The 26,992-nt window shown below is 35.3% G+C and overlaps 1 protein-coding gene across 1 annotated transcript in view; it reads right to left on the reverse strand.

Moving 5' to 3' along the window:
• The window catches only part of USP32 (ubiquitin specific peptidase 32), a 260,532-nt gene that overhangs the window by 90,870 nt on the left and 142,670 nt on the right, over positions 1–26,992 (reverse strand). The window contains exons 6-10 of the mRNA XM_027870297.1: positions 22,273–22,404; positions 14,938–15,045; positions 12,291–12,406; positions 10,826–10,888; positions 3,505–3,588 (exon numbers count right to left, since the gene is read on the reverse strand). Coding sequence (XP_027726098.1) covers positions 3,505–3,588; positions 10,826–10,888; positions 12,291–12,406; positions 14,938–15,045; positions 22,273–22,404 — 503 coding nt within the window. The remainder of the gene's footprint in view (positions 1–3,504; positions 3,589–10,825; positions 10,889–12,290; positions 12,407–14,937; positions 15,046–22,272; positions 22,405–26,992) is intronic.

Consider the following 26,992-nt stretch of genomic DNA (forward strand, 5'->3'; position numbering starts at 1 on the left):
AGACCATACCACCATTAAAAAACTGAAAACATACACATCCCCAAGATCTAGTTGAGAACAACAGGAAGAAAGGCCTATCGCTTAGGACAGTGCCCCCTCCACCCTGCAAGGAGAGCCCCACTTTAACATAGAGTTAGGAAGTCAAGAAATAGGCTGGAAAAATGACCAAACAATAACAAAAAAGAACTTGACGTAGAAAGTTACTATGGTGACAGGGAAGAGCAAAACACAAGCTCAGAAGAAGACAACAAAGTCAAAACTGCTATATCCAAAGCCTCAAAGAAAAATGTGAATTGGTCTCAGGGCCCAAAAGAATTACTGAAAGGGCTCAAAAAGGATTTTAAAAATCAAATAAGTTAGGTAGAGGAAAAACTGGGAGAAGAAATGAAAGCAATACAAGAAAATAATAAAAAAAAGAATCAGCAGCTTGGCAAAAGCAGCACAAAAAAGTACTGAAGAAAATAATACCTTTAAGGTATTATGCAGAATACGCCAAATGTTAAAAAGAGGCACAAAAACCCACTGAAGAGAACACCACCTTAAAATGCATAATTAGCCAATTGAAAAAAGAGATACAAAACCTCACTGAAGAAAATAATTCCTTAAAAATCAAAACTGGGCAAGTTAAAAGCTAATAACTGCACAAGACATAAAAAAAAAAAAAGAAAAAAAGAAAAAAAATGAAGAAAACATGAAATATCTCATTGGAAAAAACAATGGACCTGGAAAATTGATTAAAGAGAGATAATTCAAGAATTATTGTACTACCTGAAAGCCATGATCAAAAAAACTGCTGAGATATCATGTCACAAGAAATTATCAAGGTAAACTCTTCTGATATTCTAGAACCAGAAGGTAAAATAGAAATTGAAAAAATCCACTGATCACCTCCTAAAAAAGATCCTAAAAAGAAAACTTTCAGAAATATTATGGACAAATTCTAGGGCTTCCAGCTGAAGGAGAAAATATTGCAAGCATCCAGAAAGAACAATTCAAATATTATGGAGCATGTCAGGATAACACAAAATTTATCAGCTTCTAACATTAAAGGATTAGAGGGCTTGGAATATGATATTCCAGAAGACAAAAGAACTAGGATTACAACCAAGAATCACCTATCCAGCAAAACAGTATAATCCTGCATAGGGAATATGTATATTCAGTGAAATAGAACGACTTTCAAGCACTGCTGATGAAAAGACTGGGGCTGAATAGAAAATTCAGTTTTCAAATACAAGAGTCAGGAGAAACATTAAAAGGTAAACACAAAAGAGAAATCATGAGGGATGCGATAAGGTGAAATTGTTTACATTTCTATATGGAAAGATGATACTTCTAAATCTTGAGAACTTTCTCATTATTAGGGCAGTTCGAAGGAGTATACATAGACAAAGGACACAACTGGAAGTTGGATATGATGGGATGATATCTAAAAAAATAAAATTAAGTGATGAGAAAGAGGAATACACTAGGAGAAGGGGAAAAGGAGAGGTAGAATGAGGTAATTAATGTTAGTTCTTGGGTGTAGATACAATATTTTTCTAATTTTAAACGACTTTTGTGTCCATGGAATAAAAGCTACTTGGTCATAGTGAAAATTTTTTTGCCTATATTGCCATCATCTGCTTGCTAATCTTTTATTAAAAGTTTTACATTGATTCATTAGTGGAATTGGTCTATAATTATCTTTCTGTTTTATGCACCCTTAGTTTGAGTATCAAGACCAGAGTGATCTCCTCAAATGAAAATCTCCCACAACAGACTTCTCGTCAAAAACGAAGCTGCTCAGCTCGTCCTAGCACAAAAACTGGCTCTTAAATACATATTAAGTGGGTGTGAGAGTTTAAACATAGCTAAAATGTGTGCTTACCCAGGAAAAGATTAACACCCTGCAAAATATTTCCACATAAAAGCAACCTTATGTAGCTTAAATAAAGGAAATAAACAAAAATAGGAAAGAAAACCTTTGGAATTAAAAGTAGGAAAATACGTCAAGCCTCCTTATTTTCAGGGGTTAGGGTACTCTACCTTTCATTAACATAGACTGCAACCCCTTCATGACTTCAAATATGTTCTTCTAGAATTACTGTGGCTTAAGAAAATTACTTAAACCAACCAGGTAAAGAGAGGTTGGTCAATCAGTACACTACGAGTAAAGAACAAGAAGACAGACAAGAAGACTTAGACTAGAAAGCTGCTATATTAAAACAAGGGGGGAAGCAGCAGAATGAAAATATCAAAACATCAATAAACAATATACACCACTAAGGAAAAATTTAAATGAGATTTAAATTGCTGATCAATGTTCAATTCCATTACTGGTAATGACTTGCATAACATTTCTGAAGACGCTTTATGAAGCCATCAATTTTAATCTCAGTAGCAGACTTTAATAAACTGTGGAACAACTGATAGATTTAAATTGATATTCCAGTCTTACGAGATTGGGTTCCACGATCTAAATAAAAGATAATCTGTCATTAACTTTCAGGAAAGACTGATTTTTCTATTTGTACAATATTACTGTTATAAGTATATCAGTTCCATGTTCTTCAAAGTGTCACACCCCAGATTTAGAGAGCTTCTTGGAAAATTCTCAAAATATGCTGCATTATGAATTGTATTCTTAATAAGCACACCACAATGGTATGAACTAGAGGAAAAGGAAAGGGAAACATTTAGCAAAATATAAATTGTACCTTTTCTTTTACTGGAAAATAAAATGTGGTATTTCTAGCATGTGTTAGACATATGTGCAGTGGAACCAGTCATTACTCAATCTTGCTCATCTATGTATGTGGATTAATATTAATATTTCATAATATGCTCAAGCACCGATTTCTTAGGGGTTCTGGCAGATGCTCATGCTGAGAAAGGATGACTTTCCTGGATTATTTTGGAGACCAAACCTTAGAGATGATAAACAACCATCTTTGATTCATCATATTTTACAGAGAAAGAGGTTAAGTATAGACCATAAACACTCAAAAACCTCACTTGCCTGGATATTTGTTTCTGCCTTCCCCATCCAATCTTTCTTGGACGTGTTAATGAGCAGCCAAACTGAAAGAGCCTTCAAGCTGGAATAATCCACTAATGGACAATACACCCCTGGCAAAATTAAGAGTTAACTCTATTTATGAACTAGTTTTAAACTAATAGCACTGGGAAAGAGGTGGTTAGCACAGAAAAGTACAGAAACATTTGAATTTTAAGTTACTTAGTTAATGGTGAGAGGCTTCATAATGGGTAAGAAAGACAATTGATTTAAACGGCTGCACTCCAGTTTTCTATTTTCTAGGTCATGATTTTGAGGCACTTTAAAGACATGTCATCATAATGAGACCGAATTCCTCTTAGCTGGTAAAAGTCTATACTCTTGTACCTAAAAAGAAAAGAACTTGAGTATGAATTCCATAACAATAGAAAAGACTGAAGACTACTGGGAGTGCACCTCATACCCCCCCCCCCCCACAAAAGGTTATTTATAATGAGGATACATACCTGAAAAAGGAGATTTAAAAATTCATTGGCAAGAACATTCTTCACACTCCAGATCTGATAGTCCTCCAGAGTAAGATGCCCCTTCTGGAAGAAGGACAACATTTAAAAAAAGTTTTTTTAGAGTATTTTGCTTTTAAAAGAGAAATGAAAATCAAAGCTAAGTTACAAAACTTTTATTACTCATGTTCGATTTCCAAATAGTAAGTGTAATCTGAAAACTAGGGAAAGTAAGATCAGATTAAAAGTAACATACACTGGTAAGGAATGCATATAAACCGTGTCAAAGTAGATACGGTGGCAATTTACCACAGGAAATTTTATTAAAAAAAAAAAAAGACAATTGAGAATAGTGTTTCACCTAAGTAATCTGAATTTATGCTCTTTTTAAAAAAATGAAATTTTTGAAGAAGAACATAATAAAAAAATGACTGCCTTTGGTACAACGATTATCTTAAAGTTCTGCATAACACAATCTAAAATTTCCTTTTCTGACAGTAGGAGTAAGAGACCAGAATCCTTTTAGGCTCCTCAAATATTTTAGCTAGAAATCAATGCATTCTTCTTGTTAGGAAGAAATAGTTACATTTACATGTAACATAGTAATAGTAGTAAAATATATTAAAATCACAGAATCACATATTTAGACACATGGAAACCTAGAACTTTAAGGCTCTGAAGGCTAGTTAGTCCAATCCCTTCATTTTATAGTTGAATAAACTGAGGCCTAAGGAGGTTAAGTGACTCACCAAAGGTCATGGGGTAATAAACTGGAGTGACAAGGTTTTATTTTTTAGTATTTTAAATTCAGCTTTATTTTATGCAGTTTCAAACTCTCCATACCCTACCCATTGATTAAAAAACAAAAAACAAAAACACCTTGCTACAAATATGTACAGTCAAATAAAACTATTTCCCTAATTAGCCATGTGCAAAAATTTCAAAAAGAAGATAAGGAAAACATGCCTCAATCTGTACTTTGAGCCAATTAGCTGTCTATCCAGAAGTAGATAGCTTAGTTCATCACGAGTCTCCTGGATTTGTGGTCGGTCAATCACATTGATCAGAGTTTCCAAGTCTTTCAAAAATGTTTATCTTTATTGTTGTTACTATACAAGCTTTGCTAATTCTGTGAACTTCTCTCTGCACCACTTCGTACAAGTCTTCCTAAGTTTTTTCTGACTATCATATCATTTCTTAACAGCACAATAGCATTACATCAACTTCATATACCATAACTTGCTCGGCTATTTTCTAAGCGATGGGCACTCCCTCAGTTTCCAATCCTTTAGCGCTAAAAAAATGCTCCTATAAATATTTTGGACTGGGAGAGCAAGGAATAGTTTACCAGTCAGATTTATGGAGAATACAAGAATTTATGACCAAACAGGAGATAGAGTACATTATGAAATGCAAAATGAATAATTTTGATTACATTAAATTGAAAAGTTTTTGCACAAACAAAGCCAATGCAACCAAGATTAGGAAGGAAGTAGAAAACTGGGAAATTTTTGCAACCAGTGTCTCTGATAAGGGCCTCATTTCTACAATATATAGAGAACTCAGTCAAATTTATAAGAATACAAGTCATTTCCCAAATGGTCAAAAGATATGAACAAAGTGCTTAGGTAGAATTGTCATCTTTATTATATTAGTTCAGCCTACCCATGAGCAACTCGTGTTTTTCCAATTATTTAGATCTGACTTTATTTGCGTGAAAGTGTTTTGTAGTTGTGTTCATATAGTTCCTGGGCTTGTTTCGGTAGGTAGACTCCTAAATATTTTATAATGTACACAATAACTTTAAATGGAATTTCTCTATCTCTTACTGTTGGGCTTTGTTGGTAATGTATAGAAATGCCGATGATTTATGTGGGTTTATTTTATAGCCTGCAATTTTGCCAAAGTTGTTTATTATTTCAAATAATTTTTTACTTGATTCTCTAGGATTCTCTATATCATCATATCATCTGCAAAGAGTGATAGCTTTGTTTCTTCTTTGCCTATTCTAATACCTTCAATTTCTTTTTCTTCTCTTATTGTTAATGCTAACTTTTCCAGTATGATATTGAACAACAGTGGAGATAATGGACATCTTTCTTTCACCTCCAATCTTACTGGAAAAGCTTCTAGCTTGTCCCCATTACATATGATGCTTGCTAAAGGTTTTAGATAGATGCTACTTATTATTTTAAGGAAGATTCTATTTATTCCTATGCTCTCTAGTGTTTTTAATAGGAATGGGTGTTGTATTTTGTCAAAAGCTTTTTCTGCATCTATTAAGATGATCATGTGGTTTCTGGTAGTTCTGTTGTTGATATGATTAATTATGCTGATAGTTTCACTAATACTGAACCAACCTTGCATTCCTGTGATAAATCCTACCTGGTCATAGTGTATTGTTCTTATTAAGGAACGGCTGAACAAGCTGTGGTATATGAATGTAATGGAATATTATTGTGCTATAAGAAATGATGAGCAGGCAGACTTCAGAAAAACCTGGAAACACTTGTATGGACTGATGCTGAGTGAAGTGAGCAGAACAAGGAGAACGTCGTACACAGTAACAGCCGCACTGTGAAATGACTAACGTTGCTAGACTTAGCCCTTCTCAGCAAATGCAAGGATCTAAGACCTCTCCAAAAGTCTCATGATGGAAAATGCTATCCACTTCTAAAGAACGAACTGTGGAGTTTGAAAGCAGATTGAAGCACACTATTTTGCTATTTTTTTCTTCCGTTTTGTTTTGTTTTCTTTTTCTTGTGGCTCCTCCTATTGGTTCAATTTTTTTTTTTTTTAAAGGCAATTGGGGTTAACTGACTTGCCCAGAGTCACACAGTTAGTAGGTGTCAAGTGTATGGTCTGAGGCCGGATTTGAACTCAGGTCCTCCTGTGCTCTATCCACTGCATCACCTAGCTGCCTCTCCTCCTATTGGTTCTAATTCTTCCTTACAACATCACTAATGTGAAAATATTTAATAGGAATGTACATGTATAGCCCTATATCAGACTGTGCACTGTCTTGGAGAGGGAGAAAAATTTTAAACTCAAAAACTTATGGAAGTGATTGTTGATAAATTAAAAGAAATTAATAAAAAAATTTATACTTAAAAATCAATACCCAACAAAGTAAGTCACAGCACTGTTTATTCAAAATAAAGATAAATGGTTAATTACAAGTAAAATTAAGCATGTATCTGTAAATTTCAAGATAAAAGGTCTCTGCCCATTATAAAAAAAAAAAAAAGCAAAGAAATGCAGCAAGGCATAGCACATAGGATACTGGACTTGGAATAAGGATAATATGGATCCAAATACTGTCCCAGACACTTACTAGGTGTGTGACCCTAAGCAAATCACTTAACATCTGAGCCTCTGTTTTCTCATCTATAAAAATAAGGGGAGTTGGACTCCATGGTCTCTAAGGTCTCTGCCAGCTCTAGATCTATGATAATACAACTACAAAAATTTTTAAATAGAAAAAAATGCAACAAACAGGGAAGAATTATTCATTTTCATCTTTTCATGCTAGCCTTGAAAACTATAAAGGCAAAAAGTAGTGGAGAGACACCACAGGCATGAATATATGCACAGGAAGCATCTTATTCTGCTAGGAAAAGTGATCTTGCCCCTTTGGTGAAGGGATCAGGGTTAAGTGATTTGCCCAGGGTCACACAGTTATTAGTAAGTGTGAAGTGTCTGAGGCTGAATTTGAACTCAGTTTCTCCTGACTCTATTCACTAAGCCACCTAGCTGCTCCCTTCATCAACAGTTTAAAGGAGATGAAGTTTCCTGCCGCCATTCTGTGGTGCCTGAGGAAAGGTATTCCCTACTCAATCCTACCCAGATGCAGGGCAACCTGACCACTGTTTATGAACAGTATGTCATTAGCATTACTTTTAGTGGATCCAGCAGACCTCTGCCTATAATCACGTTCTATGTTGGGTATGAGAAAAAAATTACCTTTGTAATGATGGAGGGGACCTACAGTTTTACCAACAACTTGAGAAAATTGGCCCATGAGATCCACAGAATTCTGGGTCATTATTGTCGGCAGCTGCAGGTTGACAAGCATACAATCTTTTTGCTGTGCCCTCTGCATTCAGAGCATGTTGGTAAATGAACAGACAGAGACTCCCTAGCATGGAGCATACATGATGGTATCCATTACTGGGAATCTCATAAACTTACTGCAAAAGAAGATGCTAAGACTGGTAATCTTCTGATTTCCAGTCTTGGAAGAGGCTGGCTGATAAATTAAGAGGCTTTGAGGGGATCATCTATACTGTCTGCTCCTACTTTGAGGAAAATTAACAGATCTTGCCCTTGGAAATCTTGAATTGGATGTCTCATAGACATCTTAAACTCAACGTATCAAAAATTAAACTCATTAAATTCCCCCAAAATTCCTCCTCCTAACTATCAACAGTATCACCATCCTGTTTGGTGAAAGGCTACTTGTAATGTAGGCATCAACCTCATGTGGGAAATCATTAATTTAGAGCCCTATTTTATTTAGGTCACTAGTTAGTAATTGAATTGAGTTTGATTTCATTGTGAATCCACTTGCTTAACCAATGTTTGATGAGTAAATGATCAAGTCCAGTGTGGTGAACTCAATGGCATGGAAAGACCCCAGTTATTTTTGACTGTACCTCCACCAGGAGGCTCATGAAGAAGATCTAAGGTACATTTTATTAGAGGGGGCCATGACCCTAGCTCTGTGCTATTAGCTCAGAGCCCTGCCTCAGTTTCTTTTACTGAAGATTGGACAAGATCGAACCCAATACTCGTTCTTTAATGGTATCCAATGTGTTGCCAAGGGATGTCAATTTCATCTTTGTAACATTTCTCACACACAGCCTCTTCTTTTCTCTGACACTGACATAGTCTTGATGCAGGCCTTCATCACCTCCTATCTCTACTATCGCAGTGGCCTACTGATGGATTTTCCTATCTAACATCTCTCCTCAAACCAGTTCAACTTTCACCCAACTGTCAAACTGACGTTCCTAAAGGACAAATCTGATCATATCACCCTGTTATTTAACAAACTTTAGTGCTTTCCCACATTGCGTCCAAGATAAAATATAAAATCCTTTGTTTGGCTTTTAAAGCTCTTCATAACCTGGCCCTTTCCTACCTTTTCATTCCTTACACCTTACTCACCTCCAAAGACTGTAATCCAGTGGCATTGGCCTCCTTTCTTTTCCTTGCACACAAGGTGCCATCATCTCCCAATTGTATGCATTTTCTCTGGCTGGCTCCCATGCCTGGAACTCTTCCTACTTTGTCTCTATGTTCTAGTTTCCTTCAGGAAATCTCAGCTAAAGTTCCCATCTTCTCCAAGAAGCCTTTCCTTATCCTCCTTAATCTTAGTGCCTTCTCTCTGTTAATTATCTCCAATTGATTCTGTTATATCTTGTTTGTACATAGTTGTTTGAATGTTATCTCCCCCATTAGACTGTGAACTCCTTAAGAGAAGGGACTATTTTTTTTTGCCTTTCTTTGTATCCCCAGCATGTGGCACAATGCCTAGCAAATAATAAATATTTATTGATGTGATTGTATCACTAACATACTCACAAAAGACCCAAAATTTGGCCAAAATGTCCTTAACAAAATGCATCACCATCAACATGGTGTCATTCTGCAGGTCTTTCAGGAGGTATAGTATGGCAGGAGACAAAGATGACATATCTACTAGAATACCTGCAAAAAATGACTGCCCACATATGTTCCAGGGCTGATTATCAAAGAGAAAATTAGAAACAGAAAATATTATCCATGAGTAACCAAGGGCATAGAGGTCATGGCCATCCACAGTGGCAAAAGCTAAGAAGTCCAGGAAGAACAGATAAAGGCCATGAAGACATTTTGACAAAGCAAGAAACATGTAACCAACGACAGCCTTTCAAGGGTCTGACAATCTGGCACATTACCAACAATGGTATACCAAAGAAGATCAATATTTAGGCATATCAAATTGAACAAACAGGGTGGTCAGTCACACGGTTACTGCCTTCATCAACAGGCCTATCGTGAGTTAGGTATCTCAAAATACTGCCAACAGAGGGCTGAAGGCAAAGGAGACCAAGTAGGTCAATGACAGAGGCCAAAAGGACTCTTTCCCCTCACGTATGTCATCCATTAAAGCAGAAATAATACTTAAACTAAAAATAAACACCCCTCAAATTCTTCCTTTCAATTGGCTATAAGTTATTCCTATGTGCTAGTCTACCACTTCATTTCATTTCTGAGTAGAAAGGCTCATAAGCAAGGGTGCCTTGTATGCATGAGTTATTTCCAAGCAGACAAAGACATCAGAATTTACATAGAGTTAAACCTCGAGATAAGGTAAGCAGATGGCTAGAACACAACACGCACGGGAACCAACAATCGATATAAAGAATACTTTAGGATGTTACTTTTTATAAATGCACACATATCTTTGATGCCAGAAAATGCACTCCCATGGCACATGTAAATTTATTCAGGGTTGTGTTGTTATAAGTGGTCCAGTGAAGGTTCAAAGCACTGACAGTAACAAATAGGGATGACAATTTTTTTTAGCAGAGAACAACATGGGTTCAGATCCCATTTCTTCCATTTAATAGCTTTGTAACCTTGGGTGTTAATATTCCTGGGCATCAGATTCTTAATCTGTAAAATGAGGGTGTTGAACTTAATGACCTTTCAAGTGCCTTCCAGCTCTAAATTTATTATTCTATGATCCTAAGGGCATAATCTTAGTTAAAAGAAATGTTTATCTTGGCTCTTTTAGCAAGTACACATAAAGAGCATGACAGGAGAATTAAAATTAACTAAGACAATACTAACAAACAAGGATAAAAGAATAATATCCTGATTTGTAATGCCTTTAATTCTAGTTCACTTAATTCCTGAGGGTAGATTACAGAAAAATGCCCATACAGTTGATAGTTCCCTAACTACATATTTTAAATATATTCATGAACACTAAAGCGTGTGGTATAGTAGATAATTAGCCCTGACCTGACAAAGCATGGAGTTCAAATTCTACTTCTGACACACACTAGCAGTGAGACCATGGACAAGTCACTTGAGATCTCAATACTCCAAGCAACTTTCTAAAACTGTACATTACAGATTAGTTGCCAATCTACATCAAAGTAAATCCCTACACCAATGAAATTATAGTTTCAGACAAAAAAGAAAATTATCAACTCTGGTGTCAAGGGAATTTAGATAAATTTTATAAAAATTTCTAAAATCAACAAAAACAGAAAGGCACATGACAAATGTTTTTAGGTAAAAATATAAATTAGTCCTATCGAAAACTCACCTTTGTGGTGTCATGTGCATTCAATATGCCTTCTACAATGTCTGACAAATTCATGTGCAGTTCCTTTAAAAACAACCAAAAGAGTAATTAAAAACCATTAAGTAAACACAAATTTTATTATACTATGCAGCAACAGGGAAGAATAATGAATATACATTATTTTTGTTATTTTGGATGGCAATTTTAATTTACTATGAACAGATTCTGATATTTGCTTTGACAAAAATAATAAATAAACCTAAAAATCACATTCAATAAAAATCTTCAATTTGATTCAACAAAGCTATTAAAATTTTAGTTACTTTCTTAGCATTATTTCTAACTGATTTCTAGAATGGTTACACGAATACAGAATTCCATAAGCAGTTTATTAGTATGTCTGTCTTTCTAGGACTCCTCCAACATTGACTGTTTCCATCTTTTGTCTTCGTCAATTTGCTTGGTGTGAAGTAAAACCTCTAAGTTGTTTTGATTTGCATTTCTGTTGTGATTTGGAAGAATTTTTCATATTTTGCAGTTCATAATCTTTTAGGAATTATTTCCTTAGAACACATCCACTGGGGAATTGCTCTAAGATGCAAAAGAATGTACCCCAAAATATTTCTAACAGCCTTTTTTGTAGTAGCCAAGAATTGGAAACACAAAGTAGATGTCCACTAGCTGGAAAATAGTTAAAGAAATCTTGGTACACAAATAGAATGGAGTATCATCCCTACATTGAACAAAATGATGAATATGAAGAATGCAAAGTGAGTGGAGAAGAATTAGGAAAACAACACACACAAGGACAATGTAAATGGACAGAAAAATACCCAAAAACAAAACAAAAAATTGAAACTAAATGCTATGACTAAGTGTATCTCTGAAAAAGAAATAAGAGAATGCACTTCCGTCACTCCTTTGGAGAAGTGTTGGACACTATGGGTATGGAACACTACAATATGTCTGTACTGGTTGATATGTTAGTTAGTTAGTTTTACTGAAATTGTTTTCACCCTCTATTTTATTGTTATGAGGGGTGGCTCTCTGGGAAAGGGAAAACCATTTTGCAAAATTAAGATGATCTAAAAACAAAAGATAATAAATAAGCACTTATTAAATACCCTATGGATAAGGCACTGTGCTAGGTTCTGGGGATGCAAGGACAAAAACGGAAAATCATGTTTGTCTTCAGGAACCTATATTTTACTGAGAGACACAAAATATAAATACATTGAAGAGGAAGCTAGACAATAACAATTAGGGGAAGAAGAAAAGGTATCTTATAGGATATGTCATTTGAGTTGAGTCTTGAAAAAAGCTAAGGATTCTAATAGAGCTAATCCAACGCATTTAAATCTCTTTCTTCCCCAACTGCATACACTTTGAGAAGTAGCCAAACTGACATCATTCTGTAAGTAACTCCCCTTGTCACCCAACTTACAGGGGAAAAACTGCCACAAGAGGTTCAAAGCATAGAACTTACAGGGATATCATCTGTGCGGTTGTCCTTCCAGACCTCTAAAAGTGCAACAACCATGTCTCTCAGTTCAACTCGTGAGAGGACTCCATCACGGTCAACATCAAACACCTTAAAACAAACTAATGAAGAGAAATTCTTAAGTAAGATAAATCAAAAGTACATGGCAAAATGTTGGCCATTGTTTCCAGATAATCAAGAACGTTTTCTTCAGGAGGACCTGAGTTCAAGTCCAGCCTCTGACCAAACACTTGACGCTAACTAGCTGTGTGACCGTGGGCAAGTCACTTAACCCCGATTGCCTAAAAATAAAAAAAATTTAAAAGTTTTCAGGCAACTGTATGACTGGGTAAAGTTGTCATATAGTACAACATGTAAGATGGTATTGGCAGTGCTTTGGGTCAGCAGGAATCATGCTATATCACACATAAACAAAATATCTTATTAAAAATTCAGGGTGTGGTTTACATCATCCCTTCACTCTAAACAGAGCTTCTTTTCCTCCAAGTTGAAATGAAAAAGCTAAGTTGCTTTTAAATACACACTATTCTTAGTTCATAGTATCATGGGATCAGAAATTGAGAGCAGGCAAATTTATTAAAGGTCAATGATTCCTCCTTATACTAAAAATGAAGAAACTGAGATCCACTGATATCAAGTGAACTGGATAAAGTTAAAAAGGCAGTGAATGGCAATTCTAGGATGTGACCCATATCACCTGACTTGTCACTATGGTGGCTGGTTTAAGGGTGGTATCTCATTTCTAAACTTAATAATTCTAAATTTTAAAAGGTGATCTCACAGAAGAGTTTTTCAGTTTCTTCAGGTGCACATAATACAAATGGCCTTTTTATAGGAAGAAATAGTGCTCTAGTTTAGTGTCAAAGGCAACTTGATTTCTCCATTCACTTCTTGAAAGCAAAACGTCTGTCTCGTGGTACTAAACTCAAATGCAGTGTGTAATAGTTTCAGCTCTGCACAAAAGTCTGAATGTATCATGCCAAAAATTGGAAAACTGCTACATTGTTAATTCCAAATGATTTATTTTGATTTATTAATTTTCCTTAATACATCAGGAAAATATTTTGAAAAGAATAATGAACTTTTATTGAAAAACAAAGAACTTCACTTTCAACTTTAGGTTTCACAGAAATTACTAAATCCATCACAACGGTTGAAGATGGAAAAGATTAATGTACCTAAGATAATTTTTTGCCAGGATCTAAGTTAATCCCTAAACAATATTTAACAGCAACAAGATCAAAATGGAGTAATTAATTCTCCATTTGAAATGAATACAGGTACTTGAATTATTATGACTTAAAAAGAAAAGTATGTTTCTCAAGTTCTCAGATCATTTATTTTTGTTGCTATGATATATGACCGGTTCATACTTTACGTTACTAGACGAGATCAAGGAATCAAAATTCAATACCAGCCATAAGCAACTACTGCAAAATTATATTTTTAGAAAGAGAGAAAAATAACTAGTAAATATATATGAGCTAAATTAATTAAATGTCAACTGCCTGCAGTTTCTTAAAAAATGCTTAAGATTTAATAATACAATATATTTATGCTTGTGAATTTATACTGTAATTGTATTTTGGCTAAACAACACTTCCAGGCTAAAAAACTTTTAGTATTCAATAAAAATTGAGAAAACTGTATTTTGCGAATAAATTTTACTGTCAATAAAATATTTGTGAATACAAATGATAGAAATGCACCTAAATCTTATTTTTGAATCTAATACCTATCCTCCAGATGACTCAAGAAACAGTAAATACTATAGAAACTAAAAGAAAATATTCTGTTAGAAAATTTCAAATCTATCAGGAGCAATATAGTTCTGTCATTTACTTCATTTAACAGGAATCAAAAGTCCATTTGAAATATCAACCTCAGGGGCAGCTAGGTGGTGCAGTGGATAGAGCTTTAGCCTTGGAATCAGGAGGACCTAAATTCAAATCTGGCCTCAGACTCTTGACAATTACTAGCTGTGTGACCCTAGGCAAGTTGCTTAACCATGACTGCCTCACTTAAAAGCAAAGAAAAAAAAATTTTTTTAATAAAATAAAATAAAATAAATAAAAAAATCAACCTCAGCATTAACAACAAAGATCATATAACAAAATTAAATTAAAAGCAACAAACTAGTAAAAATGCATTCATAAACAATCATGCAAAACATCTATTCTCATTCAGGCCAAATGTAATGACAATTTGTTTTAACCCTCCATATCATGAGAAATAAACCACAGACAGCTAGGTGGTAAGAGCTCCAGACCAGGAGTAAGAAAAACCTAAGTTCAAATCCAGCCTCAGACCCTTACTAGTTGTGTGACCCAGGTCAAGTCACTTAATCTCCCTCTGCCTCAGTTTCATCACCTGTAAAAATCAGGATAATAATACCTACCTCTCAAGATTGTTGTGAGGATCAAATGAGATAATATCTGTGAAGGACTTTCAAAACCTTAAAGTACTATCTAACTGCTTTATTATTTTTTGTAATTTTTACTGAAAAGATTCTCATCAATTTGATAAAGTTACTAAAAATTCAAGTCTTACTCAAAAGAAAGCTTTCAATTAATCTAAATTAGAGACTTACTGGTTTGAAGTTTTGGTGACAGACAACATTTAGTACACTTACATTTTTGTCTTTCAGCCAGAGGTCCCCTGCAACATGCTGACAACCCACAGGATATCTCTTTAAAGTCTATGTGATTGTCACGATTTTCATCAAAGGCATTAAACAAACCTGGAAGATAGGAAAGTGTCATGATAACCTATGTTGAGCCAGATTTTATGTAATTATTGACACTTTTGTATGACATTCATAAACTTGTCCCTTTGCCATAAAACAGGAAAGATGTAAAACATTTTCTATCAGTAGCAATCAAAGAGACTAGGGACATAGATAGCTATGGAGCACAATTTCTTCTTTTAAAAGCTTCCTGGCACAATTACACACACACACACACACACACACACACACACACACACACACACACACGCACACGCACGCCAAGATGACAGTATAAGAGATATCTCTTAAATGCCTTATGTTCTTTTAGAAGGCATTGCCATGGATGCTACCTTATTAACCTTCCCTTGGGTTTGTCTACTTCCCAGGGGATAAAGTGTCAATACAAATTTACTCTTTCTTCACCATTTTTCTCCTTACCAGTGAGTGTTAAGTCTCTAATCTCACCTCACAATCTGCACATATTCTCACAATCCCTCCTGACCCAATCCCATCCCCAAAGAGAAGAGACACTCTCATTTTCCCCAATTATTCAATGTCTAACAGACATATTTTTTTCTGAAAATAAAAGCAGTGTGAGTACAGAAATCAAGAAAGGATTAGAAAGTGAGAGAATAAACAAAAATTAAGACAAACCATTAATGTGATTAAGTCTTCAATATATAGTTAACAGGTTGGAAAATAAGAAAGTCAATGTCATTCTCACAACTGTCACTAGTTCATCATGATATAAAGGTAAATGTTGCTTTTGTGTATGACGTTTCGTTGCAGAAAAAGGCAGAAATTTTTCAACTGTCAGGGAAACTGGCAGTAATCAATTTGTAAAGAAACAGTTCCTGGATGAAAATGTCAAGGAGAATCAGCCTATTTGACGACAAGAGACAAAACAGTCCTTCAGATAAATATACTGAAAGAACCTGTTTGAACATGATATAATGACTGAGATAATGATGGCTAACAGGTATTATAGTTCATCAGTTTATTTGTATGTGACTTTTTAAAGTTTTGAAGGTTATAACTGAAAAATTGTAAATCAAATGACTATAAAGTATAGGAAGATTATATAAGGACTCCTAGAGTTATATCTGACAGAAAGGTGGGATTCACATTTTAAGTCTTGACTCAGTGCTTACATGAAGGCACTAATTTGAGGTATTTAGAAAGTGGAGAGAAAAAGGAGAAGCTTAAGGTGAGAAGGGTAGAAATCATAAGAAGCCAGGGAAAAGAAGACAAAGAAGGATAAAGATGCTCCCAGTTAAGATGGCTAACTGTTCATTGGGAGGCCCTTATCTGCTCTGTTAAGAATCTGCTGACTGGAAGAAAGGTATTTCTTTGATAACTGGTTGCACAAAGGCTGGATCATCTCAACTTTTCAGCTGCTCTGCTAGTTGGAAGAGAGCTGAATTCTGCTGTTGTAGAGAGCTGTTTGTGCTTACTGCTCTCTAGCAAGACCTACAGCATGACAGAAAGAAAACTACTTGGGGGTACCTGATTGTCTCCATCTGTCCTGTATGGTTGGAGGAGAAACAGAGGAGGAAAAGATAAATTTTTGTCTATTTTGGTGGGAGCTCTCATTTTGGACAAGAGGCTTTACTTTGCTAAAAGCAGAACGGAAAAGGCAGAGTTTGTCCATATTACCCAAACAGCCAAATGAGGAGCTCTGCAGTTCTCTGGCCTAAGGGAACTGCTTGTTACTGAATAAATGCAACGTTGATATTTTTTCCTACGAGAATACAGTATTTTCTCAGTCCTCAGTTAAGGGGCTATGAATTAAAAGTATTTTTCACCGGTTCACTGGCTTTAGAAAAAAAGAGGAGAAGCTTTGCCTAATGGGAGAGCGGTAAGAATGAGAAGGAGAGTAGCTGGCAGAGAAATGACCTTGTGAGGTTCAGATATTTCCTGAAGGGACCAGAGATATCAAGGCTTGCAAAACAGACGTGAGTTTCCCTAGAGATATGGGTTTCCCCACTCATGTGCCTCTCCACTCTCCCTGTAGACACTGAGAGTGAGACATGTTTATAAAGGAATTGTGATATTTTGATTACTCCTGACTGCCTCCTACTTAGCAACTTATATTTACTTACTTGTGCTTTTATTTTCTACTGAGTAAAAAGCTGTATTATTATTTTTGTCTTATTGTGCAGTAAATGTTTTATGTTTAAGAGTTAGTGATATTATGGTTACTGAATTTTATTTTATGGGAAGGACACTGGTAAGGGCTCAGGAACTACAGTGACAAGCAGCAGGGGTATATTTATCTCTATTACTGACCTTGCCAAACCAAAATTATCGCTAAGATCTTGAGAGACAGTTTGAGTGATAGCCATGGGGTCATTGTTGTGGTTGACTCTTCTCTGGGAAAAACACTCAGACCTAGGCTGGGATGAATGAGTAACGTTCACAGGCTATACTGCTTATGTGGGTGGAACCTTAGCCACTTCTCCCAGGCTATATACACATATATGTAGGCAGAGATATAAATATACATACTTGCATATGTAGACACATATTTCTATATATAAACATATATTTCAAGTTTTTTAACTTCTAAGAAAGATCTTAATACTTTTCCTTTTTCCTATTCAAATTTTTTTCTTTATTTCATAGGTTGCTATGGCGAAATAACTTAGTTTAGTGCCTACTGGCAAATATTAAATGTTTCTGCTCAAGATATGAGCTTGCAGAGAGTTTGCTTTGAGATCCAACTGAGCCAGTTCACCTCAAAAGCATTTATAGATTTAACTAGAAGGAGAGCAAAAAAGATGCAAAATGGATCAGACATGCTTGTTACTAAAATTACATATAAAATGGGAAATAGATGTAAAGACATGGATTGTAATTATTACCATTTCTTAGAGAAGTTTAACTGATTTTAAACAAGCCTAACAGTTGGCTACAACAATAAAGCCAAATTTCTAGAACTACCTAAATTAGCAAAACATATGATCTCCTTGCCAAGTGTAGAAACATTGCAGCAAAGATTGACTATAGTTTAAAAGCTAGCACAGGGTGGCGCAGTAGATAGAGATCTGGCCTTGGAGTCAGGAGAACCTGAGTTCAAATCCAGCCTCAGACACACAACACTCACTAGCTGTGTGACTCTGGGCAAGTCACTTAACCCCAACTGTCTCACACCAAAACAAAACAAAACAAAACAAAACAAAAAACAAACAACACAAAAACAAAAATATAGTACAGTATAATTGAGTGAGTAGAGATTCAGGTTCAAATGCCACCTCTGACATTTATTGTGTTACATGAGTAAGATAACTACTCCACATAATGTGAGGTAAGAGCAGTGCAAACCTTTAAGTGTTATATATAAATCTGAGTCATAGGTGCAAGCTCATTTGCAAAACATTACAGAAAAGAAAGGAGGGGACTTAACTAATAATATTGTATTCACAGATCACAAAACCGTGAACAATGGAGGGACAAATAAACTCATAGGAAGCTTGACTTCAGGTCCAATCAAGTCAGTTTATTCTAAGAGTATTGACAGATGAAGCTTGAAGGAGAACAAAAAGACATACAACAAAAAAGATCTGTCAGAATTTCTACAGCAATTTTTTTGTCATCATTGATAACAGAGGCATGTCTTTTAATTTTAACACCTCAGTACCTGGTGTACTTTAAAAAACAGAAATGGTATTTAAGAGGATGAAACTGAGAAAAGAGCTGACCTGCACGAATATATACAGAAGAAAACTGTAGTAACAGTAAAATGAGATTTTAAAGGTTAACACAGAATTTTGAATGCACTCACAGATGACTTTTTAATATATCAAAGAGCAGCACGTACCAAAAGGAGAGGAAAAAAAAAAGCATTGACAGTATTACACACACACACACACACACACACACACACACACACACAAAATGACTGAGGACCTATAGGCCCTTTCTCATAGGTGGGCTTTCACAAATGATTTTCAACAGAAGACTAGATTCTGTTGCAATTATTTGCTGATTATAAGGAAATTCGATTCTAGAGAAAAACAGCGTTAAAAACACTTCAACAAAGTAGCCCCCCTGATTACATTGAAAATTATTTATGATTCTTTTAGAAATGCAACCACAGTGACAATTTTATTTAGAAATCCTCTGATTAACGATATCAAGCAAGGCAAAAAACAGAGAGATATATGCTGGCCAAAGGTGTTTACGCTGTCATTAAGAAATCTGTCCTGAATGTTATCCTAACGAAAGATTCTTTATACATGGCAAGGTCCTCCAAATGTTCCTGTTTGTGGATAACATTGTGTTGACTGCATGGAGCCTCAGGCTTCTACAGACACCTCCAAAATGGGATCCATGATTACTCAAAAGAGATTAACCTAGCAATAATCCACAGAGGGGGAAAAAAACAAAAACAAGTGGAAGAACATCCTATAATACTCAGATTGTGATATGCTGTTGGATAGACAGTAGAATGAGTTTTTCTATCACTATATTTATCTTGCACAGGGACTAAAAATGGAAAATGAATTTGCCCCAAAATTTAAAATAAGTAAAGGAGATGGATGAATTGCTCCGGGAATTATGTTGCACCTTCCATGATTCTAAGCTATTCCCTCACACAATAACTCATCTTTTTAATACCACTATTCTCCCAATGATATGCTGAATATCAAAGCATCAGCATAATCCCAAGAGATTGAAAATAATAGACAACTCAAAGTATACTGAAGATAAATATGGGATACAAATAGGCTGAAGCATAATTACTGTGTTATAATAACTTTTGAAGAATATCACTAAATAAAGGAACCATTGTGAGAGAAGGATGGCTAGCGATATAGTAAGAGGATTAACAGATATAAAGAGATTAAGTGATGCAATAGTACTTGTTAAGTGATAAAAGTCCCAGAGGAAGGCGTCTAGCATATCAGATGGATTCTCTGTGGAATATTTAAGGGAAAGCAAAATGGCAACACAAAGAATAAGAAGGCATGGACAGGATAGGGTTGCAAGATGAGTAAGTGAATATCTGCATTAATGAGATCCACGGAAGTATCAAGGAAACTATCATAAAAGAACTAAAGACTGAACTTTTTAAGAATCTGGAAAAAAGAAAGTATTTCAAGCTTTTTGGAGAAAGGCACTCTCCAGACAGAAGAGAAATAGGAAGGTATATGTATGATATTTTACACCTTTTCAAGGCTCCTTAAAGCCACTCTACCAGACCTGAAATAACTTAGTAGGTAAAGAATTCACAGCTCAGATGCTAAACTGAACATATAAGTTATATTCATTTATTCATTGTATTACAATTATAATAATATTGCTTATTGATTACATGTTAATATCTCAATAGTTATGACTAATATTGTAAAAATATTGAGAATAAAATCCCCAAACAATAAGAAATTATAGTTAATGGTTTAGAGCTTGAAGGTTAACTTTTAGTTCTCAAACAGATTTAGTATCCCAATATTCTTCATGAAGCTACAATGACTTGGAATGGCTAGTTTGTGGGATCTCTCTCGTATCTACTGAAATATTTTTTTCCTCCCCTTTAATAAAGCAGTCAGTATAATATCCTTTTTTAAAAATGGCTTTGAGAGGAAACAGAAGGGAAAAAATTTATAAATAAATAAAAATTTTAATAAAAATTAAATCAGTTTAGCTGCTTTGTTTACATATAAGATATAAGAATGTTTATAGATGGTTGAGGATCTCCATTAAAATTCTTTTAGCCTGGAAAGACTTGTATGGTCTGATGCTGAGTGAAATGAGCAGAACCAAGAGAACATTGTACAGAGTAACAGCCACGTTGTGCGATGACTAATATTGATAGACTTAACCCTTCTCAGAAATACAAGGATCTAAGACATCTCCAAAGGTCTCATGACGGAAAATGTTATCCACATCCAAAGAAAGAACTATGGAGTTTGAATGCAGATCAAAGCATACTATTTGCTTTTTTTTTTTCTTCTGTTGTGTTTTGTTTTCTCTTTCTGGTGGTTCCTCCTATTGGTTCTAATTCTTACTTACAACATGACTAATGTGAAAATATATTTATTAGGAATGTATATGTATAGCCTATATCGGATTGCGTGCTTCTTGAGCAAGGAGAAGGGGAGGAGGGGGGAATTTAAAACTCAAAAATTTATGGAAGTGATTATTAATAAATCAAAATAAATTAATTAAAATAAAATTCTTTTGGGGATAAAGTAAAATGCTGTTGTGAGTGGCAGCTATGGTATAGTAGAAACATTATTAAACCAATGAAGTCAAAAGACCTGGTTCACATTCTAGATTTGGTACCTACTAGCTTTCTAGCCTGGACAAAGCCACTTTATCTCTAGGGACTCCATTTTCCTCATCTATAAAATGAGGAAGCTGAACTAGATGCTAAGATCTCTTGAAGCTCCAGCATTCTAAAAGCTCTCCTTTCACGTTACTGGATTACAAGAGAGCAAAATTTGTCTGAAGAGACTTGAATCATCAAATCACAGAGTTGGAAAGGACCTCGGGGGTAAGCTTAACTCTTAATATGAAGCACGTATGCCCTTTACAACATCCCAAGTGTTCAGTGAGCCTCTACTGGACACTTAGTATCAGGGAACTCACTACTAACCAGACAACCCATTCAATTTTTGGACATCTCTATTCATCAGAAGTACTTCCTTCTACTTAGTTCAACATTGTTCTCCATGTAGCTTCTATCTACTGGGCCTAGTTCTGCTCTCTGAGACCCAAGCAGACTGAGCCTACTCCCTCTTCTATATGACAAAATTTAAATATCTGAAGACAGAGATAATGTCGTGCATAAATCTTCTCTTCTCTAGACTAAACATTTCCAATCAGTGTTTCAAGAGATAATCATATGGCATAATTTTCAATCCTTTTCAATGTCCTTTCTAAAATGTTTTACCAAGAACTGAACGCAGTATTCCAGATGTGATCAGACCAAGAAAAAGTACAATGGAACTAGCATTTCCATATGAGATAGTCTGACACATTCAGAATATTATTCTGGTAAATTTTTGATAAATCACTCAAAACACTCTTTGTAAAATTGGGATGGTGAGGGGTAGAAGAGAAAATTACCTCCTAAAGGATTTCACACATTAACAGGCCTTCAATTACAAAGTAATTAGATAAAAAACATGCTAAGAGAAGATCATGGATGAAGACTGATCTGGGGATGGGGGTGGGGTGGGAAGAGAAAAATTCAACAAATGGACATTTACAGGCAATGAGAATGGCTCCTACCTTCACTCAGAGATGGATGAATGGGTGGCGAAACCAAAGGGCCAAATGTCTCTAAATCAAAACGGCCAGTCCGGGATTGAGCCTTCAGCAGCCAATAGCGTTTCTCAAGATCAATGATGTCTGATTCTTCCACTGACAGAGGCAAATCAAACAAAAAAGTAAGCCAGCTAGGTTTGGTGGCCTGGACAGTCATTTTATTTGGCGACAAATTCAAAGTAAACATTTTGTTTTCTATGCTGCTAAAACAGGTACCTGCGTCACTTCAAATTAAATAGGTCAAAAAAAATCATTGGGGGGAAAAAAATCAAATTATTTCTTAAATAGTAAGAAAATTGATTTAAAAAGAACAAGAAAGAAAATAGGCTTAAAAAACAGAGAAATAATACACTTGCTAGCATGGGCTGTTTAAATAATCTATAAAATTCTTTAAAATTACCTACAAGATGCAAGAATACAAAAATAACACGGTAACTAAACTTTTTTATAAATTATTTGACATCTAAATTTTAAAATCAATAAAATATGTATAATCTTTTAAATGGTAGAATAAAAAAGCAGGGAAACCAAGGAAATATCTTTTAAATAAGTATGTCTTGAAATGACAATAATTCCCTTGTTTATCGGTGAATACAGGAGAATAGTCACAGAATAGAAATAGTTATAGTTATATTTTGTAATTAATTTTCTCATCAATGATAAAAGGGAAAAAAAAGCCACAAATGCATCTGGGGTCGAACCAAGAAAGTATTAACCCAGCAGCCATTATATGCTAAGAAATATGTTAGGTACAGAAAGACATGGTCCCTGCCTTCCAAGGGTTTATAATTTAATAAGAAAGACAAAATGAATATACATAAAATAATTAAAGAATGTAGCATAGGGTAAAATTAAAATAGTAAATTGTGTGATATAGATTATAAATATTATTGAAGTTCAGAAGAATTGGAAATCTAGAGACAGAGCATTTATTAAGTGCTCACCTCTGGTCAACCACTATGTGAAGTTCTGGGAATACAAATAAAAAGCAAGCAGGATTCAGCCCTTGCCCTTGAGGAGTTTACATTTTAATGGGGGAAGCCAACACACAAAGGAAAGCTGGAAAAGGAAAGGAAGGGCAAGGTGCACATATAACTCTATGGTTTTTAATTGGTGGCTAGGAAGTGATGTAGGGGACTGGTTCTAGGTTAAAATTAGGAGAAAGTTTAGCTACTGGAGCCTGACATCTCAGGGAAAGACACCAAGATTCAAATGGTGGATAGCAGGGAGATGAAAATGCTAGGCAGAATGATTTGGAAATGATGGCCAGGAGTGGCAAAGTCTCCATGGAAGAGAAAGGAATTAAACTGTGCTTTTAAAAAGATAGTTAGAATTTAGATAGGTAAAGTGGAAAAGGTAACATCAAGTGATAGAAACCACATAAATACAGTTACACAGGTGGGAATGGGCAGGACATTTGAAGGACAACGAAGAACTATTCAGAAGTTGGTTAACATTGTAATAAGGCAAGAGAAGTACACTGAGACCTTGAAAACATTGAAGGTGTTTGAACATTATGTGATAGGCAACAGGAAGCCACTGATGGTTTATGATAAAAAGGTTTCAAAGAAGATTAATCTAGTAATAATATAGAGCAGAATGAGTGACCAGTCAAAAAATTATCACAATAATTATGGTAATGAAAATAGAAAGAAGAGGATATAATACATACAAGAAAGGAAATTACTAGCAAATGATGAAATTGGATATTAACTGTCCATGGGGTTAAAGGACTCAAAAATGACTTTTCTATTGCTTCCTTCAAAGTTTTTCTATCTAAGACCTTTTCAAACTCTTTCTTTCTAGTATCTCCCTTTACCAGAAACTCCATGATATCCAGGAAGTTCTCTTCTTACTTCTACATACCCCTTCTTTCTCCTCATTCTATTCCTAACTCAATATGGATGATTCCCAAAAATCTGTCTTCTTTTCTTCCCTCTAAATCCTCTCTTCAGTTTTGGCTATCTAATCCACATGGAAAGTCAATTAGTCCAATCCCCGATTTTATAGTGGAGGAAACATAAAGACAATACATAGCAGATCCAGGATTTTAACTCAGTTCCTCTAACTCTAAATATAGTGTTATATTTTAGGGCACTTAGAAGGAGGCTGCATAGACAGAGGGCATGGGTGTGAGTCAATAACGTTGGGATGATCTCCTCTCCCTCCCCACCCCCCAAAAATGAAAACATGAGAAAGAGAAATGCAGTAGGAGAAAGAGGAAGGGAAAAGTAGAATGGCAAAAATTTTCTCACATAAAACATACATACAAGGAAGAGTTTGTGGTGTGTGTGTGTGTGTGTGTGTGAGAGAGAGAGAGAGAGAGTCAGGTAAGGGTTAAATTTCCAGAGAAAGAGAATAATGCAGAGATTTAAAGAACAATTTCAGGAAGTAGTACACTGTAGGTGGGCTTGGGCCTAACCAATAAGAAGTAAGTTGATGGCTCCAAAAAGATCAAGATAAAGGGTCGAGCCAGCTCAGACCAGTTAGGGTCAACCTGAGGACACCTGAAAAATGTCGGTGCACCTGCTTAATAAACTTCATTACTATTATCTGACACACCCCGCGTAAAATTAGAGCCTCATTAACGAGTCATGGGATGTATGACCAAGGGAGGGGGAACATACTTGAGCATATCAAAGGGAAACATGTAAGGAGGGGTGTAACCAGGGAAGGGATGGACCAATACGGGTCTGGGAGTTTTTGTGCCAAATTTGAATGTATGAAAGTATTTGTACCTTAATACTACGGGACCCATCCCTCCTGAAGAGGGGTGGAGCCTGCTTCTGGTCAGAAATGTCTAAATCCTATGGAGTTTCTCTCTCTGTAATAAACTTTCTTGATACCAAATTTTAGGTGTCAAGCGTATTTCTAACGTGTGTGTGTGTGTGTGTGTGTGTGTGTGTGTGTGTGTGTGTACACTTTAACCTCACTCTCATTGGAATTGATTCAGAGGGAAAAAAAGAGGGATAAGAGAGAGTAGATTAAAGGAGGCAGTGGTCAGGAGCAAAACAGACTTTTGAGGAGGGAAAGGAAAAAAACAGAGAAAAATAAACAGAAGAAAATAAGAGAAACACTGTAATCACAGCTCTGAATATGAACAGGATGAGGCTCACCCATAAAACAGAAGTAGAGAACAGAATGGATTAGAAACTAGAATCCAACAATATGCTATTTACAAGAGTCATTTGAAACAGAAAGACATAGAGTTAAAATGAAGAGCTGCAGCAAAATCTAATATGCGTCAGCTAAAGTAAAAAAGTCAGGGATAGCAATCATGATCTCAAGCAAAGCAAAAGTAAAAACAAACCTAATTAAAAGTGATCAGGGAAACTACTTTTGCTAAAAGGTACCAGACAATGAAGTAATACCAAAAAATTTTACAGTAATTTCTCTGATAAAGGTCTCAGTTCTCAAATATATAACGAACTGGGTCAAATTGATAAAAATAATAGCCATTCCCCAATGGACAAAGGATATGAACAGGCAGTTTTCAGAAGAAGAAATCAAAGCTATCTCAATTATATGAAAAAATGCTCTAAGTCACTATTGATTAGAGAAAAGCAAATCAAAACAACTATGAGATACCATCTTACACCTATCAGAAATGCCAAATGCTGGAAGGGAGGAAGGCAAATAGGTACATTAATGAATTGTTGGTGGAATAGTGCACTAGTCCAACCATTCAGAGAGAAATTCTGGAACTATGCCCAAAGGGCTATAAAAAGTATGTATACCCTGTGAACCAGTATTACCACTACTAGCTCAAAGAGAGATCAAGAAAAAGGGAAAACGATATAAACATACAAAAATATTTATAACAGCTCTTTTTGTGGCACCAAAGAATTGGAAATTGAGGGGACATTTATCAATGGGGAACAGCTGAACAGGTTATGGCATATGATTATGATGGAATACTACTGTCCTATAAGAAATGATGAGAGGAGTGGTTTATGAAAAAAAATATGGCGTGACCTACATGAACTGATGCAAAATGAAGTGGAAGTACTGGGAGATCATTGTGCATAGTAATAGTAACATTGCAATAAATGATCAACTGTGAAAGACTTAGCTACTCTATCAATACCCTGATCCAAGATAATTTCGAAGGACTCAAGATGAAAAATGGTATCCAACTTTCCAAAGAGAGAATGGAGGAACTCTGAGTGCAAACTGAAATATTATTTTCTCATTTTATTGTTTTTGGTGATACAGCTAATATGGAAATATTATTTTGTATGATTTCACATATCTAATTGATATAATTTTGCCTGCCTTTTCACTAGGTGAGGAAGGAAGAGAATTAGGAACTCAAAATTTAAAGGAAGAGACTGCCTTTTAAAAAAAAGCAAATAATGAATTTATCAGGGAAAGGGGTATGACTATAAGTTGTAAATGAGGAGCTAACCTGCTTCAGTAGGGGAAGTCTCCACACTGGAAATTCTCTACACTAATGAAATCACAGGTTGTGACCAAAAATGTAAAACAATAAAAATTTTAAGTAAAGGATAGATTAGAGTAAGAGGAAGGAGATGCGTTAGGAAGACAAGTTAGGAAGCTATCAATTATTATCCAGGTGGAAGGTATGAGGAATGTGAACTCAGGTGGTGGCAGTGGGAAATTCGGTATGAGAGGGAAAGATAGTGGTTTGCTGAAGTGGAATTAACAGACCTTTTTAAGCGTC

This window comes from Vombatus ursinus, unplaced genomic scaffold (assembly GCF_900497805.2).
Source record: "Vombatus ursinus unplaced genomic scaffold, bare-nosed wombat genome assembly UNPS02014797.1, whole genome shotgun sequence".
NCBI classification, from domain to species: domain Eukaryota; kingdom Metazoa; phylum Chordata; class Mammalia; order Diprotodontia; family Vombatidae; genus Vombatus; species Vombatus ursinus.